The sequence below is a fragment of the Bipolaris victoriae genome (genome assembly GCF_000527765.1).
Source record: "Bipolaris victoriae FI3 unplaced genomic scaffold scaffold_64, whole genome shotgun sequence".
Classification (NCBI taxonomy): Eukaryota; Fungi; Ascomycota; class Dothideomycetes; order Pleosporales; family Pleosporaceae; genus Bipolaris; species Bipolaris victoriae.
The window spans coordinates 34554-47257 of record NW_014575328.1 but is presented as its reverse complement, the minus strand read 5'-3'; the positions used below and the strand labels follow the sequence as shown (position 1 = coordinate 47257).

Below are 12704 nucleotides of genomic sequence, written 5' to 3'. Positions count from 1 at the left end.
CTCGTAAGCCATCTTCCATATGTCTATCGTTATTTTTGCAATTTGTGCATCATCACATTGTATGCGAATGTACCGCAGCGTTACGGGACAAATACGACGGACTATGCCGAGATAATTTTAGATCCCCCACCCCTATACGGTGTTGCAGATTTGAGTTACACCTCCGGCCTCTGACCGACTGTTATCTCTGTGCTAGATACTGATACCCAAAAAAAATCAGCCTGCAGTTGTGGTGCGCTCGTTCGGCAACATCACGCGCCAAGATTTGGTGTGTTGCGAAGCATCACCATCAGCCGCATATCGCAAGCTTACTTATCTGGCTGGTATGATCAGAATGTTTCCCGCAAGTCCTTCAAATCCAATCTGAGCACATCATGTTAGCGGTGTGGATCATGCCTCGACTTCCGCACAGCTTACGGGTCAGCTTATGTCATTTCAATGCCCCGAACTCACAGCCCGGTCCCATGTCGCATCGCACCACCATTCAGCGTCCGACGTATACTTACTTTTATTTTACTTTTTATCATTCGCATAGGATAGTCCACTGCGAAGCAGAAGAATTCAGGTACACCATATCTTCAAACGTACGATCAAACATTGACGCCTGTTCAAGGATCAATCCAGTCTATTAGCGCCCCGATCCGCTTATGAGCTTGCGTATGTCATGATGAAGAAGGCAAGGTCCTAGGTTGCTAGTCGCTCCACTCGTCTCGCTCGGTTTTGGTTCCAGAAACCCCCCCGAAAAACAAACTTTCATTAAGCTTTTTACTAGTCAGAAACGCCAAACGCGCCAATAAGCATCCAACGTTGAACTTGATGCTTGATCTACTACGCTGGAAATCTCAGTGCAAATCCCTGACAAAGAAACAATTTGGACACATACCCTTCTCACCCGTGCTTTCCAAGGACCTAGTAGTAGCTTTCAATAAGAACAGTAAGCATACCGCAAAATCAAACTCCGTATCGGATTATTCAGCTGGCGCAGGGCACCCGCTAGACGCCACTACGACTAAAATACTTCTCGATACGACGACCTAAATTTTCAGGAAACATAGTTTGCCCCTTTTGGATTGATCCATGCTTCGTATACGTATGCATGTTACGACGGATGTTGGTGCGTACGTCAAAAACGACCCCGCCAAAAGAGTCCGGGCGTTCCGTGCAGAGCCTGAGCCTATCAGCGAAATAAAAAGCATCGGGTTCTTGAACTTGGCTCATTTATTGTACCAAGTGTACATGTTTTGAGACATGTATGCAGCAGTGGATGTCACCTTATCATGGCATATAGTAGATCCAGGAACCCGGTACGACTAGGAGATTACACCGGAAGCCAGACTAGGGGCGCATGGCTTACGCTATGGCGCGACTGTGGCTTTGTGAAATACGTCCGTATCGCCACCAGCTGATGTGGAAACTATCGTAAAATCTATGGCTCCCTGAACCTTCAGTTCTCATTTCTGATAAGCAGTGTTCACTTTTGACCGATCCGCCTCCTTGCCAGATTCACATCGCAGTCCTTGCACCATGCATCGAGCGGCGTCGCTCGTCCCAAAGATCCTATTGGGAATACTGTCCCTCTGCATTTTCTATCAAATTTACTGGTTAGAGCCAGAACCAGTTGCATTGCAGCAGAGCGACATTTCCAAATCGACATGGTTCCAAGATGTGCAAAAGGCACAACCACAAGACGCCCAGGGTATGAAGACTTGAGAGCAATTATAACTACAGAATTACAACTGACAATCTATCAGCATCAATTAGTGCCACTCTGGCAGCATCCAATGTGTTCACTCCTTCACCATCGAGCACACTTACTCTTTCACTATCCGCTACATCCGCTCCTTTAGTCTCCAGTACATCCGCTTCATCTGCTTCCAGTACCCCTACTCCATCGCTCGACCTCAGCAAAACGCACATCTCCTACGGCCACACACAATGCATGCCAGATTTCGACAAGCACTGGAAGGGACAAGCAGTCATACGCAAAGAATCATGCGCAAAGCATGCCCCCTTTGAAACCAAAGAGACCCGCCGAGTCGCCCTCGCCTCTATCACAACTGGCAAAAAAGTAGAAGCCTACCAACGCGCAGTCCAATCCCACATGCTCCACGCCGCCGTTCACGACACCTCCGCCCACATCCTCTGCGAAGACCTCGCCGACGGCGCCTGGAACAAAATCGCCTTCCTCCTCCACCTCGTCCAAAACGAGCTGCTCAAGCCCAACCACACCCGCTTAGAATGGATCCTCTGGATCGACCGTGACGCCATAATCATGGACCCGTGCCGTCCCCTCTCGAGCTTCCTCCCCCCAGACACCCCCGAATACGCAAACGTCAATCTTATCGTCAATCGCGACGCCGGCGACCTAAACGCCGGCTTGTTCCTCTTCAAAGTAAACGAGTGGTCCGCCAAACTCTTCAGCACAATCCTCGGATACCGATACTACCGTCCCAACGACCGTCTACCCTCTGCAGAACAAACAGCCATGTCGCGGCTCCTCAGCGAGCCCGGGTGGTCTGAAAAAGCAGCCTGGGTCCCCTGGTACTGGTTCAATGCGTACCCAGCGCCCAACAACAGCATTGTCGATTTCGCAGCGGGCGCGCAGCCTGCAAGTCTAAAATGGTTTCAAGCCCGCAAGGGACACTTTGTCGTGCACTTTGCGGGCGACGATGGCAGAAGCGCGCGCATGCTCGAGTGGGAGGATGTCATTGAAACCATGGATGTGTGGAGGGAGGGCACTGCGAAGGTAGATGTCACGGCAGAGGTTAAGAGGTATTGGGATGCGTTTAGGAGCGGCGCACTGAAATTGTGGCAGAAGACGGGGGATCCGAGGGATAAGGTGAAGGAGGCGAAGGAGGAGGAAGAGCGGAAGAAGAAGGAGATGATGAGGGTTAAGGAGATGGAGGAGTTGGAGGAGGCGAAGAAGGCGCTTGAATTGAAGGTTGTGGAGGATGTTACGGAGGTGCGGCAGGGGGAACGGCTGGAGATTGATGAGTCGGCGGATCCGGGGGGTTTCCGCAGGCCGTATGAGGAGGTTGCTGATGGGAGCGCAGACGATGACGTCGAGCTTTCCTAGGTGTCGCGTTACTTTCTACTTTTCTTGTTCTTTCTCATGTTTGGCAGCTCGTATGCCCCTTTTTTTCTTTCTTTTTTTCCCCACGAGTTGAGACGATGTACCGGACCACGAAGGGAAATCCTGCCTTGGGTATCAGGCGTTTCCCCCCTTTTTTCTTACGCTTTTACTTTACGATATCCAATTAGACTTCAGTTTTATTCTGGTAATCAACGAGATACTTGGTAGGGCTGATTTGTGGCTTCGCTCCGTTGTTTTAGGATGCTTTTTAGTATACTGGTCGCTGGGTCGTTGGCGCCACGCTTCTGCAAGGTGGGATGGCGGGTTTGTCCACGTTCGTTCTGGACCATCGCCCCGTCCTTTTTTGGTCGTTTTCCTTTGTTGTTATTCCTTGCTCCTGTGATACGGTTATGCGAAACGGGTATGAGGCGTGCGCAAAGTATCGTTTGAAGCGCAAGTCTTGTTTATGTCACATGTAGTGATTGGTTTTTTAATTTTCAAAGCTAAATCGCATGTTCAGAGCTACTCAGCTTACCCAGATCCGAACTTTGGAGATTCATCAATGAGACAGTTTCATTGAGACGAATGGTTTCTCGCCAGGTATCCAATGTCGTCTTGAAATCATACGCCTCCCCTGGCACGCGTAGGCTGGTACTCGAAGGCGCGTATTTGAATGCTCGAGATCGAAAAAAAAAACTGCCGTGTGGCAGAATTTACTCAATCTAATACATGGAATTGCATTTCTTCGATGAAAGACTCTCTCAGAAGTCGATATAAGAGCCCACTTAGCACTGCGTGAGCGAAAGCAAATGCACATGTGAGCTCGCTGTCGAATACCTGATCAATATCTACAGTTCATAGAAAACCTCGTAACATACTTTCACCATACCCGTTTGACTATCAAGATGAATTTCTCCCATGACTTTACCCAATACGATCTTGGTTTTGAGATCCCCGTAAGAGCTATCGAAAATTAAAGGTAATTCGATATTGGATTTTCCTGTAACGTGCACTATGATTGCTTTCATGGCTGTATAATGACTTGCATCGATCCCACAATCAATAGGTAACACATTTGTATACTTGATGATTGAGAAAATAGAAGATTAAGCCAAGGTTGTCTTGTTACAAATGAGGAAAGACCTGTGACCACGTCGGTGTCTTATACACGCCTCGTGGCACTTCCATTATACTCACAAAAGCCTCTATCACTATATATGCCCTGCTGACAATATAACTCACACCACACAAAACACAGAGAGTCGTAATGAACACCGTACTAAGAATGCTCAATGTCCGCTGGTTGTAGGCGTTCCAGATCCTGTCTATGAGAGGGAAAACATGGGCTAAGAGATTGGTCACCAGCCAAAAAGCGGCACAGAATGTTACCCATACCGAGCTCATGCGCCAAAACAGTTGCTCCAGTGGAGTGGGGAAGAAATAATTCCACGCCGCTACGTGTATGCCGCCGTATGCCATCGACGCACCCCAAAGTACCATTCCCATGACGAGGGATTGGGTGCGTCGGAGTAAACCATCGTTGGGCCAGTCGATGGCGTATGGTTGTACCAGTTCTGTTACTTTAGACACTTTGTATGTAGGCTTTGCGCATTCGCTCTCGGATACTGGGTGAAAATGGTCTTGAAGAACTGGATATAGCTGAATAGCTTCTTCTGCAAGCCTTTGCAGCTCAGACGTAGCTTCTATCGGAGAGTTGCATGATGCTGCTTGGGCTTCTTGGTTCGCAATCCGGATATCGAGCCGTGGCCGCAATCTACTAGCAGTAGAGAGGCGGGTTGTATTCAAACTTCGCCTGTCGCCACACGTACCGGTTGATACATTTTCGTTTTCAACGCAAGCCAGCTTTGCCAGTTCGGGAGTGGCTGATCTGAAGAAAGCGAGCTTGCTTTGTGGTTGCTTCCCACTCATTCGGCTTGCCATGTACATGTAGGCGATCAAAGGCATCCAGTCTCCCTTTAAGATGGTTGGGGAGGTTACTTGACGAGGTTTGTGCCACCATAAGATGTACATGACGAGCGCACAAACAACATGGGCGACGACGTGTACTTCGAGCAAGGTGGTTGGCAGTCCGATGGCAGTGCGACTGATAACTTGGACGATCATCCATCCTGCTTGGATGCACACAAGGAGTTTTGCAAGACCGTCTGCTTTCTTCTTGTCTTTGATCTCGTCGAGTGATATCTCTACAACATTTCCGCACTTGGTGAGTAGTGCGACACCTTTCGCCGTTAAGGTGAGGCGCGTCAGATCGTTGAACAACGTTGAATGTCGGTCGGTACTGTCTAGCTCGATGGCGAAACCACCCATACTAGCGTAAAATCCATGTGTGATAGTCCATGGGGTTTTGGGCGCCCCAGATGAGTTTCAGTCACTATTGTATTCTGGTACTGGTTAGCAATGCTGGTATCTAATGATCAATGAGCTAACCTTGTCACAAGTCTCATTGGTGTCCTGCTGCTGACTTGTTACATTTGCTATCTCAACACATAGCTGTCTTGCAGAAGCCAGCTGTCTCCAGGCGGTGTATAGTATCAACTCAGGTGCAAATAGGCCGAAGACACACCATTGCAATTCCCTCAGTAGCACTCGATAGTTGCTTTCGCCTTTGCGTGGTATGTTTAGGTGAACGGCTGAGTAAACACACAGCCCAAGCGTGGCAAAACAGCTGATAAGCAGAGAAATCGTATCTCGCTCATTATCTTCTTGAACAAAGCCTACAGTATCTGTGACGTTGACTTTGTTCCCGCTGATGGCAGTGACTTTTTGGACAAGGAAGAGGACAGAGCTGCACGATGCTAAGGACATAGTCTGGATAGATTAGTGTAAAAGGTGTAGATGAAAGTGGACCTAAGTTGACGGGTAGTCCCGCTTGAACTATCATCAAGCCATCATCCATCTGCAGTGTGCCGCTGTAGGTTGTGCTAGTGTAACTGGGCGGCAAAATAGACGTAGGATCGAAGCCGTGTATCAGATATAAGGCCCATGAAGGATTTCGCGTACTGAAGCACACGTCCCGCGACAGTGTAGCAGATGATGATAGTTGGTAACGATTTTGGTCAAAAATAAACACTGCAAGTATTACTACGCCACAGGACCATGAAGCATGCAGTGCAATGCACTTCGGCATCTGATCCAATCCTGTGCGTAGATTCACCCACTCTCTGTAAGGTACGCTCGGCCTTGGCTGCATGCTCAAGGTCGGCTGAAAGCCATGCACGTCAAGAGTTAACCTCGGCTTGTTGATTGGACGGTCGGCATGAACCTGAGCATGAAGGAGTGGGAGGATTCAGCACCATGTGGGTGTTGGGCGCTTGAAGTTGATCTGTGCACTGACCTTCCCGTTCTTGCACTGGGGCGCATACGCTTCCACTTTCCCAACCGACTTGATCTCTTCAAACCAGAACTCTATCGAAACGTAAGATGGATATTCGTTCTCGAAAGTCCGCCTCAACAGTGACAGTGGTTGCAGAAAACGCAGTAGGTAAAAGATCACCACGAGCATCAACTTTGAGACTGACACCCGCCAGGCTGACCCACGTGATCGAATGAAGAGCAAAGAGCGTACATCACTATTGACATGGGATGAGATACGTACGACAACCACTTGAAATATTGTTACGAATAGCTAACAGTCTTCATAGCCGACTGGTACCAGTACGTACTTTGATATATCATCTATCTTAATCATGACCTTACCAAGACAAGGGACAATGAGTATATTTTGTCTAGTTATAGGTACGTGTTCAAGTATCATATTGGCATATTCTTCAGTAACTGAAAGGGAATTCAGGGAAGTATCCCGGTCTTACCAACGATCTTTGGGAAGTATTCTTGGTATTCATAACGAAACAGGTAGGGCTGTGCTCGACCGGCCGAGAAGAACATAACTAAAACATCGTCTAGTCAATATATTCTCGCATATAATAGGGTCTATCATCTTCTTTACTCTACCCATGCCCATTTACTGGTCTTTGCAACCAAGATACGCCACGGCAACTACAGCAGATTTCGTTGTCTTCTCAACATTCTTCTTTGGTGTTGCTATATGTTTTGTATTGTCGGCCATGTAGGTATTCTCGAATGCCTGTCTTGTAATACCTGGGTATTCACGTGCAACACAGCTTCCACATCTTCAACAACCACAGCCAGAGTGTCTACATATTTGGAAACCAACTCGATTACGTAAGAACATCTGATCTATCATTGGCAACCGACAGCTCATTTGAACAGCTAGGTATTGTTATCTTGATGTGGGGCTCCACAATTCCTTGCGTTTATTACGGCTTCTACTGCACACTACATCTACAAAAGACCTATTACACCCTTGCATCAGTCTTAGCGGCCGGTTGCGTGTACGCAACTCTTCACCCTGCTTTCCGTCATCCAAAATATCGCCCATATCGTGCAGCCGTGTATGCGGGCCTTGGGCTATCGTTCATTATTCCCATCGTTCATGGAATCACGATATTTGGTTGGGAAACGCAGATGTGGAGAATGAGTCTGGACTGGATGGCATTGATGACGACATTCAACCTTACTGGTGGGGCCCTGTACGCTATGAGGGTGAGCAACTGAATCCGAAATAATTTAGTTCTGCCGTGAGAGTATGAAGCTGATGAAGAATAGATTCCTGAGAAGTGGTATCCTTATCGATTTGACGTGTGGGGCGCAAGCCACCAGATTATGCATTGCTTGGTTGTATGCGCAGGCATTGCCCATTTATATGGTCTCTTGAGGGCATTTGACCATATACACGGACACGGAGATGCTTGCAGCGTATGAACCGGACGAACCTGACTCTCCCGCAAGAAGATCTTATCTCGTAAAATACAATATTACATACGGAATGTGCAAATGTTACGTTACTAGTGGAGAAAGTGACACCATGCATCATGGCATTAATGCACGGCTGGGACTAAAATACGGAACTCTTGGTTGGAATGTGAGTATTTAGGCATAGCATTTGAACATCGCACTAGGTTGAAATTTGTGGACCAAACCTCCATATTCTAGACCTTCTTTTGCAAGGTCAAGGGTACGAGGACTAGCGGACCGTGTCGTACCGTTGCCGCACGTAAACCAAAGTCGTCATGTTTCCCGAGTCCACTTTGAGCATAGACCGAGAAATCGCGGGACATAGACAGAATCTCCTGCGTATTCATGCCAGGATGACCCCGCGTCGAGTACTAGTCTCTTGTAGCGCCAGGTCGCTGCGTTTAGTCAGTTTGACTTTGTTATCGCGACACCGCCTCAAGCGCGGCCTTTTATCTCGCACGACCACGGTAATCGACATGTCTAAACAACTAGCTACATATTCCTACACCTATAATCTGACGAGGCGAAAAGATTAGACATCGCCCATAGCTTACGCCGCAATATACCTCGGTATCTTTCGGATCCACATAGCCATGCATGTAGTTAGTCCAGAGTGGAGCAAAAATGCCATTTCACCGCGTATACCACCGTCGTTAACCCCAGCAAGATGGCATCTTGCATTTAATCAATCCTAGCCGCATTCCACACCTTCCTTCTTCCCCGCCACATCTCTTTCCCCCGGTTTACATCACATTTCGCATCGGCACCTTTACCCTTAATAAAACTCTATCTGAACCGCAAGCCATGTCTCGCCCAATCGAAATCATCGCCTTCGTGCAACCCAAAGCCGGAAAAGCAGACAGAGTGCGTTCCGCCTACTCGGAAAGCTTAGCCGTTACCGAATCTTGACATTATTAACATGATATTGCAATGAATAGGTCCAGGAAATCCTCACCGAAGCCGCGCAAATCGTAAAGGAAACTGAACCTGGCATTCTGCGCTACCATCTCCACCGCGAAATCAAAGGCGACAAACCGAGGTTTGTCATGCTGGAGAAGTATGTCATCCTATTTCCATTGCCTCACCATCTCAATTCTTGCTCTTTCATTTCGGCATTTCACCGCTACTCTCCAAAGTGCACACGCTTCACACGTTCAAGCTAACGATGTCTGCGCCAACAACAGATACGAGAACCAAGCCGCACTCGACTTTCACGTAAAAAGCGACATCGGTGTTCGAGTAGGCAAGGCGTTCAAAGAAGAAGATTTGGTCGAGAGTCCAATGAAGATTATTTTTGTGAAGAGTGTTGGAGGGTACGCTAGCAAGTTGTAAATTGCAAAAAACAACATCATGCCGGAGATGTTTAATCAAGTGTTATTGAAGCAAGCGATGGCACAATATTTTGAATGAACATCATTGATTTTGAGATTCAAAAAGATGAAAAGAAGTGAATATTCTACTCGATGTGGTCAATTGGTAAAATATCTACGGAGAAAAGAAGGATGTTGGTAAAAGTGCCTGATCAAGAAAAAAAAAGCACGATAACAATAAACCTCCGAAGCGTCATTCGACAACTTGGCACATCCCCTACTCTTGGCCCTGGCCTTAATTCCCGCCATACCAATAATCCCCGAAGAACTCCACACCCTGGCCCGTCCGGTTAGACGGCGGCTGCGGCCACTTACTCAGCGTCGTTTCACTGCCCGTAAGAGAAAACTTGACGCTGGCAAGCGGCGCAGTATCAATCTGCAACTCGTAGTTTCCAGGATACAAGACCTTGTTGCCGGACTCATCCACACGCGCAAGAGACGCAAGCGTGAGGTTGAGCGAAGCGGTGGAAGAAGAGCCAGCTGCGATGTTGAAGAGGCGGTCGTAGGCGACGAGAGATTTCTTGGGGTAGGGCTTGGGGCCGAAGGAGCCGGCGAGGAAGCCGAGAGTGACGTAGTCGGATGCTGTCTTTCCTGTGTTGTGGACATTGACGGTGATGCCGGTGAAGGGGCAGCGCTCGAGGAAGCCGCCGGTGCCGTTGCAGCCTTTGACAAGATCGGAGATGGCGTAGGTCTGCTTGGGCTGGTTGCTGATGCTAGCGGAGAAGTTGGTGTAGTGCAGACCGTAGCCGAACTCGAAGATGGGCTTGCCGGTGTACCACTTGTAGGTACGGCCAGGGTTCTTGTCGCTTGGGCGCATGGTCATGTCTGTCATTGGTACCTCGGAGACGTATTTAGATGGATACTGTGTTTGTGGGAGACGTCCTGCAGGAGCAGCTTTTCCAGTGAGGATGTTGACGATGGCAGTGCCACCATCTTGACCGGGGTATCCAGCCCACAGGACAGCAGAGATCTTGGGGTTCCTGATGAGTGGGGAGGTATCGATCTGACCACCTCCCATGATGACTACGATAACAGGCTTTCCAGTGTCGGCGAGCTGGCCAATGACATCAAGCTGGCTACCTGTCAAGGTCAAGAAAGAGCGGTCACGATCTTCGGATTCAATGCCATTGTCCATTCCGCCGACCCAAATGTGGACGTCACTGGTGGTGATGACGCCGGAGAGGGAAGGCCAGTTGGCTGTAGTAGGATCTCCAGCACCACCTGGAAGGCCGCCTGCATATTTGACGTTAACACCAAGCTTTTGAAGGGCCATGTATGGACTAGTCAAGAATTTGGCGACTCCGTAGTAGTTGCCCTGCATTTGCGAAGTGGCGTTGGCCCAGTCACCGTAGATACCAATGTTCTTCGAGCCGAAGTTGATTGGGAGAACGCCGTCATTCTTCAGCAGAACAATGCCCTCCTCAGCAGCTTTGAGTGCGAGTGCCTGGGAAGCGCTAGTCGCTACCGCATCAAAGCCGAGCTGGCGATAGGGCTGCTTCTCAGGTGCATCAAAGTAACCAAGTTTGATGAGAGAAGAATATTGGCGAACGAGGGCTTTATCAAGGGCAGTCTCGTTTGTGAGACCCTGCTTGACAGCTCCAGGTAAATGAGACTTCATATAAGTACCGCAATCAAGATCAGTACCCGCATTCAGAGAGTCGGCAGCAGCGCCCTCACGAGACGAAGACCATTGGTGGGGCAAGTACACGTTCTGGATAGAGTCACAGTCAGATGTGACCCAGTGCTCATCACTGGACCAGCCCCAGTGCTCGCGGAGAACTGTCTGCAGCAGGTAGGGGTCGGCACATGGTGGCGCACCGTTGACGGCGTCTGGGGTAGCATTAGTCACAAGCTCATTTGGATTACTAGTTTCCACAACTTACTGTAAGAACACATAAAGGCACCAACATTGGCCTGGACACAAGCCTCGAATGGAGCTAGGTAGTACTCCACAAGGTCTTGCTGTGAAATCTGAACATCATTCTGGTAGCGGAGGTTGCCGTTCCAGTTTTCGATATCGTAACCAGCATAGTGCTTGCAGGTAGCAACCACACGCCTGTATGGATCCGTTTCGTTACCTTGGAGTCCGTGGATCAAAGCCTTAACGTAAGAACTAAGGTGGTACGAATCTTCTCCGGGAGTCTCCTGTCCACGACCCCATCGAGGGTCACGGAAGGGGTTGATGTTGGGCGTCCAGAAGTCGAGACCCGTTCTGTTGGCATTGTTAAAAGCCCGCGCCTCGGTAGAAATAACCTTTGCAACCTCGGTAATCAGGTCGTCATCGAAGGCAGCACCCATCAAGATAGGCTGGGGGAATGAGGTCGAGTAGCTGTAGTCACCTTGCTTGGCGAAGCTAGTAAATGGACCAGCAATGCCGTGAAGTCCTTCGTTCCACCATTGGTAAGGTGGGATACCGAGACGGGCAACGCCAGGCGCAGTGTTAGAAGTAGCATTGATCTTTTCCTCGAGCGTGTACAGTGCTACAAGAGATTTTGCACGAGCGAGCGTAGCTGATATCTGTCAGTAGGAAAAAGACTAGTAATATTTTATGAAGGCGACGCACATGCTGAAGGGTCGCAAATGGTCACATTTTTCAGTGGTCCATTCTTGCAATCCGGGAAGTTACCCTGGGCGAGCACTCCAGTTGTAAAAAGTAACAATGACAAGGGACGGGGCGAGATAAACATGATGTCGACGGTCTGAACAAAGATTCAGATGGTATTCAATCCAGATGCCTACTAGCTTGTATCTTATACAAGTGTAAATAGCCGTAGTGCTGACCCTTCAGCAGGACACGGTAAGTAGCGACATCATACCACAATGTCTACACGTCATGCCCATGTCGACTGGGTGGTCCTGTGCTAGGTGCAGTTCCACTTTTGTGCGGCGTCGGGCCAGTATGACGACCGAAGCAACTCTGGAATGCTTATTCTGGAGGGATGCGGTAGCCAAGCCTTGAGCCGACCCGCGTGCGGAGCCCCACGCTACCTGCACTGCCGAGTGAGGGGTTCACGCTAGATGAGGTTTCTTGTTATTCCATTTGCTGTGTATTCTGCCTGAATGGTGCTCTTTCGTCCGAGGAGCGGAAAGTTGAGATTACACAAGTGGCGTTGATGCTTACATACTTACATGGACAACCAAATTATCGGGTTGTTTGCGGGAACAAGAAGCCAGCGAAATCATTGTCATTATTCAACAGTAGACAATCTGCGGGGAGGCGGGAGGGGGCGGAGATGAAAGGAGCATATGCTAATCTCAGTTTGGGATCATGGCATTCAATCACCAGCTATGACCTTGTCCGGTAGTCTGCCGCGTTTCGGCCGTTTGGTGGACAAACAAGATCCGATCCACATCCGTCATCTCATTGGCATCTTTAGATTTATGGACAGACATGCCATTGAAAATGTAAGCCTTAAGACCCCTGT

General features: G+C 48.9%; 5 protein-coding genes across 5 annotated transcripts; 3 read left to right on the top strand and 2 right to left on the bottom strand.

The window, feature by feature from the left end:
- Positions 1–1524: 1524 nt before the first annotated feature.
- On the top strand, positions 1525–3076 carry COCVIDRAFT_17549 (glycosyltransferase family 34 protein; the record flags this gene model as incomplete). Its single annotated transcript, XM_014699248.1, has 2 exons — positions 1525–1696; positions 1752–3076. The coding sequence occupies 2 exons, from the start codon at positions 1525–1527 to the stop codon at positions 3074–3076; spliced, it is 1497 nt and encodes a 498-aa protein (XP_014554734.1).
- A 1122-nt stretch (positions 3077–4198) lies between these two features.
- COCVIDRAFT_39369 (hypothetical protein) lies at positions 4199–5899 on the bottom strand (the record flags this gene model as incomplete). The annotated part of the gene is made up of 2 exons (XM_014699276.1): positions 4199–5376; positions 5557–5899. 2 exons carry the CDS (start codon positions 5897–5899, stop codon positions 4199–4201), a joined length of 1521 nt encoding a protein of 506 aa, XP_014554762.1.
- A 615-nt stretch (positions 5900–6514) lies between these two features.
- Positions 6515–7876, top strand: COCVIDRAFT_104132 (hypothetical protein; the record flags this gene model as incomplete). Its single annotated transcript, XM_014699275.1, has 9 exons — positions 6515–6571; positions 6622–6685; positions 6736–6748; positions 6800–6829; positions 6885–6946; positions 6998–7160; positions 7216–7276; positions 7325–7657; positions 7721–7876. The coding sequence occupies 9 exons, from the start codon at positions 6515–6517 to the stop codon at positions 7874–7876; spliced, it is 939 nt and encodes a 312-aa protein (XP_014554761.1).
- Positions 7877–8713: 837 nt separating this feature from the next.
- On the top strand, positions 8714–9241 carry COCVIDRAFT_39367 (hypothetical protein; the record flags this gene model as incomplete). The annotated part of the gene is made up of 3 exons (XM_014699274.1): positions 8714–8773; positions 8848–8966; positions 9094–9241. The coding sequence occupies 3 exons, from the start codon at positions 8714–8716 to the stop codon at positions 9239–9241; spliced, it is 327 nt and encodes a 108-aa protein (XP_014554760.1).
- A 273-nt stretch (positions 9242–9514) lies between these two features.
- COCVIDRAFT_104168 (glycoside hydrolase family 3 protein) lies at positions 9515–11966 on the bottom strand (the record flags this gene model as incomplete). The annotated part of the gene is made up of 3 exons (XM_014699273.1): positions 9515–11109; positions 11163–11789; positions 11843–11966. 3 exons carry the CDS (start codon positions 11964–11966, stop codon positions 9515–9517), a joined length of 2346 nt encoding a protein of 781 aa, XP_014554759.1.
- Positions 11967–12704: the final 738 nt, after the last annotated feature.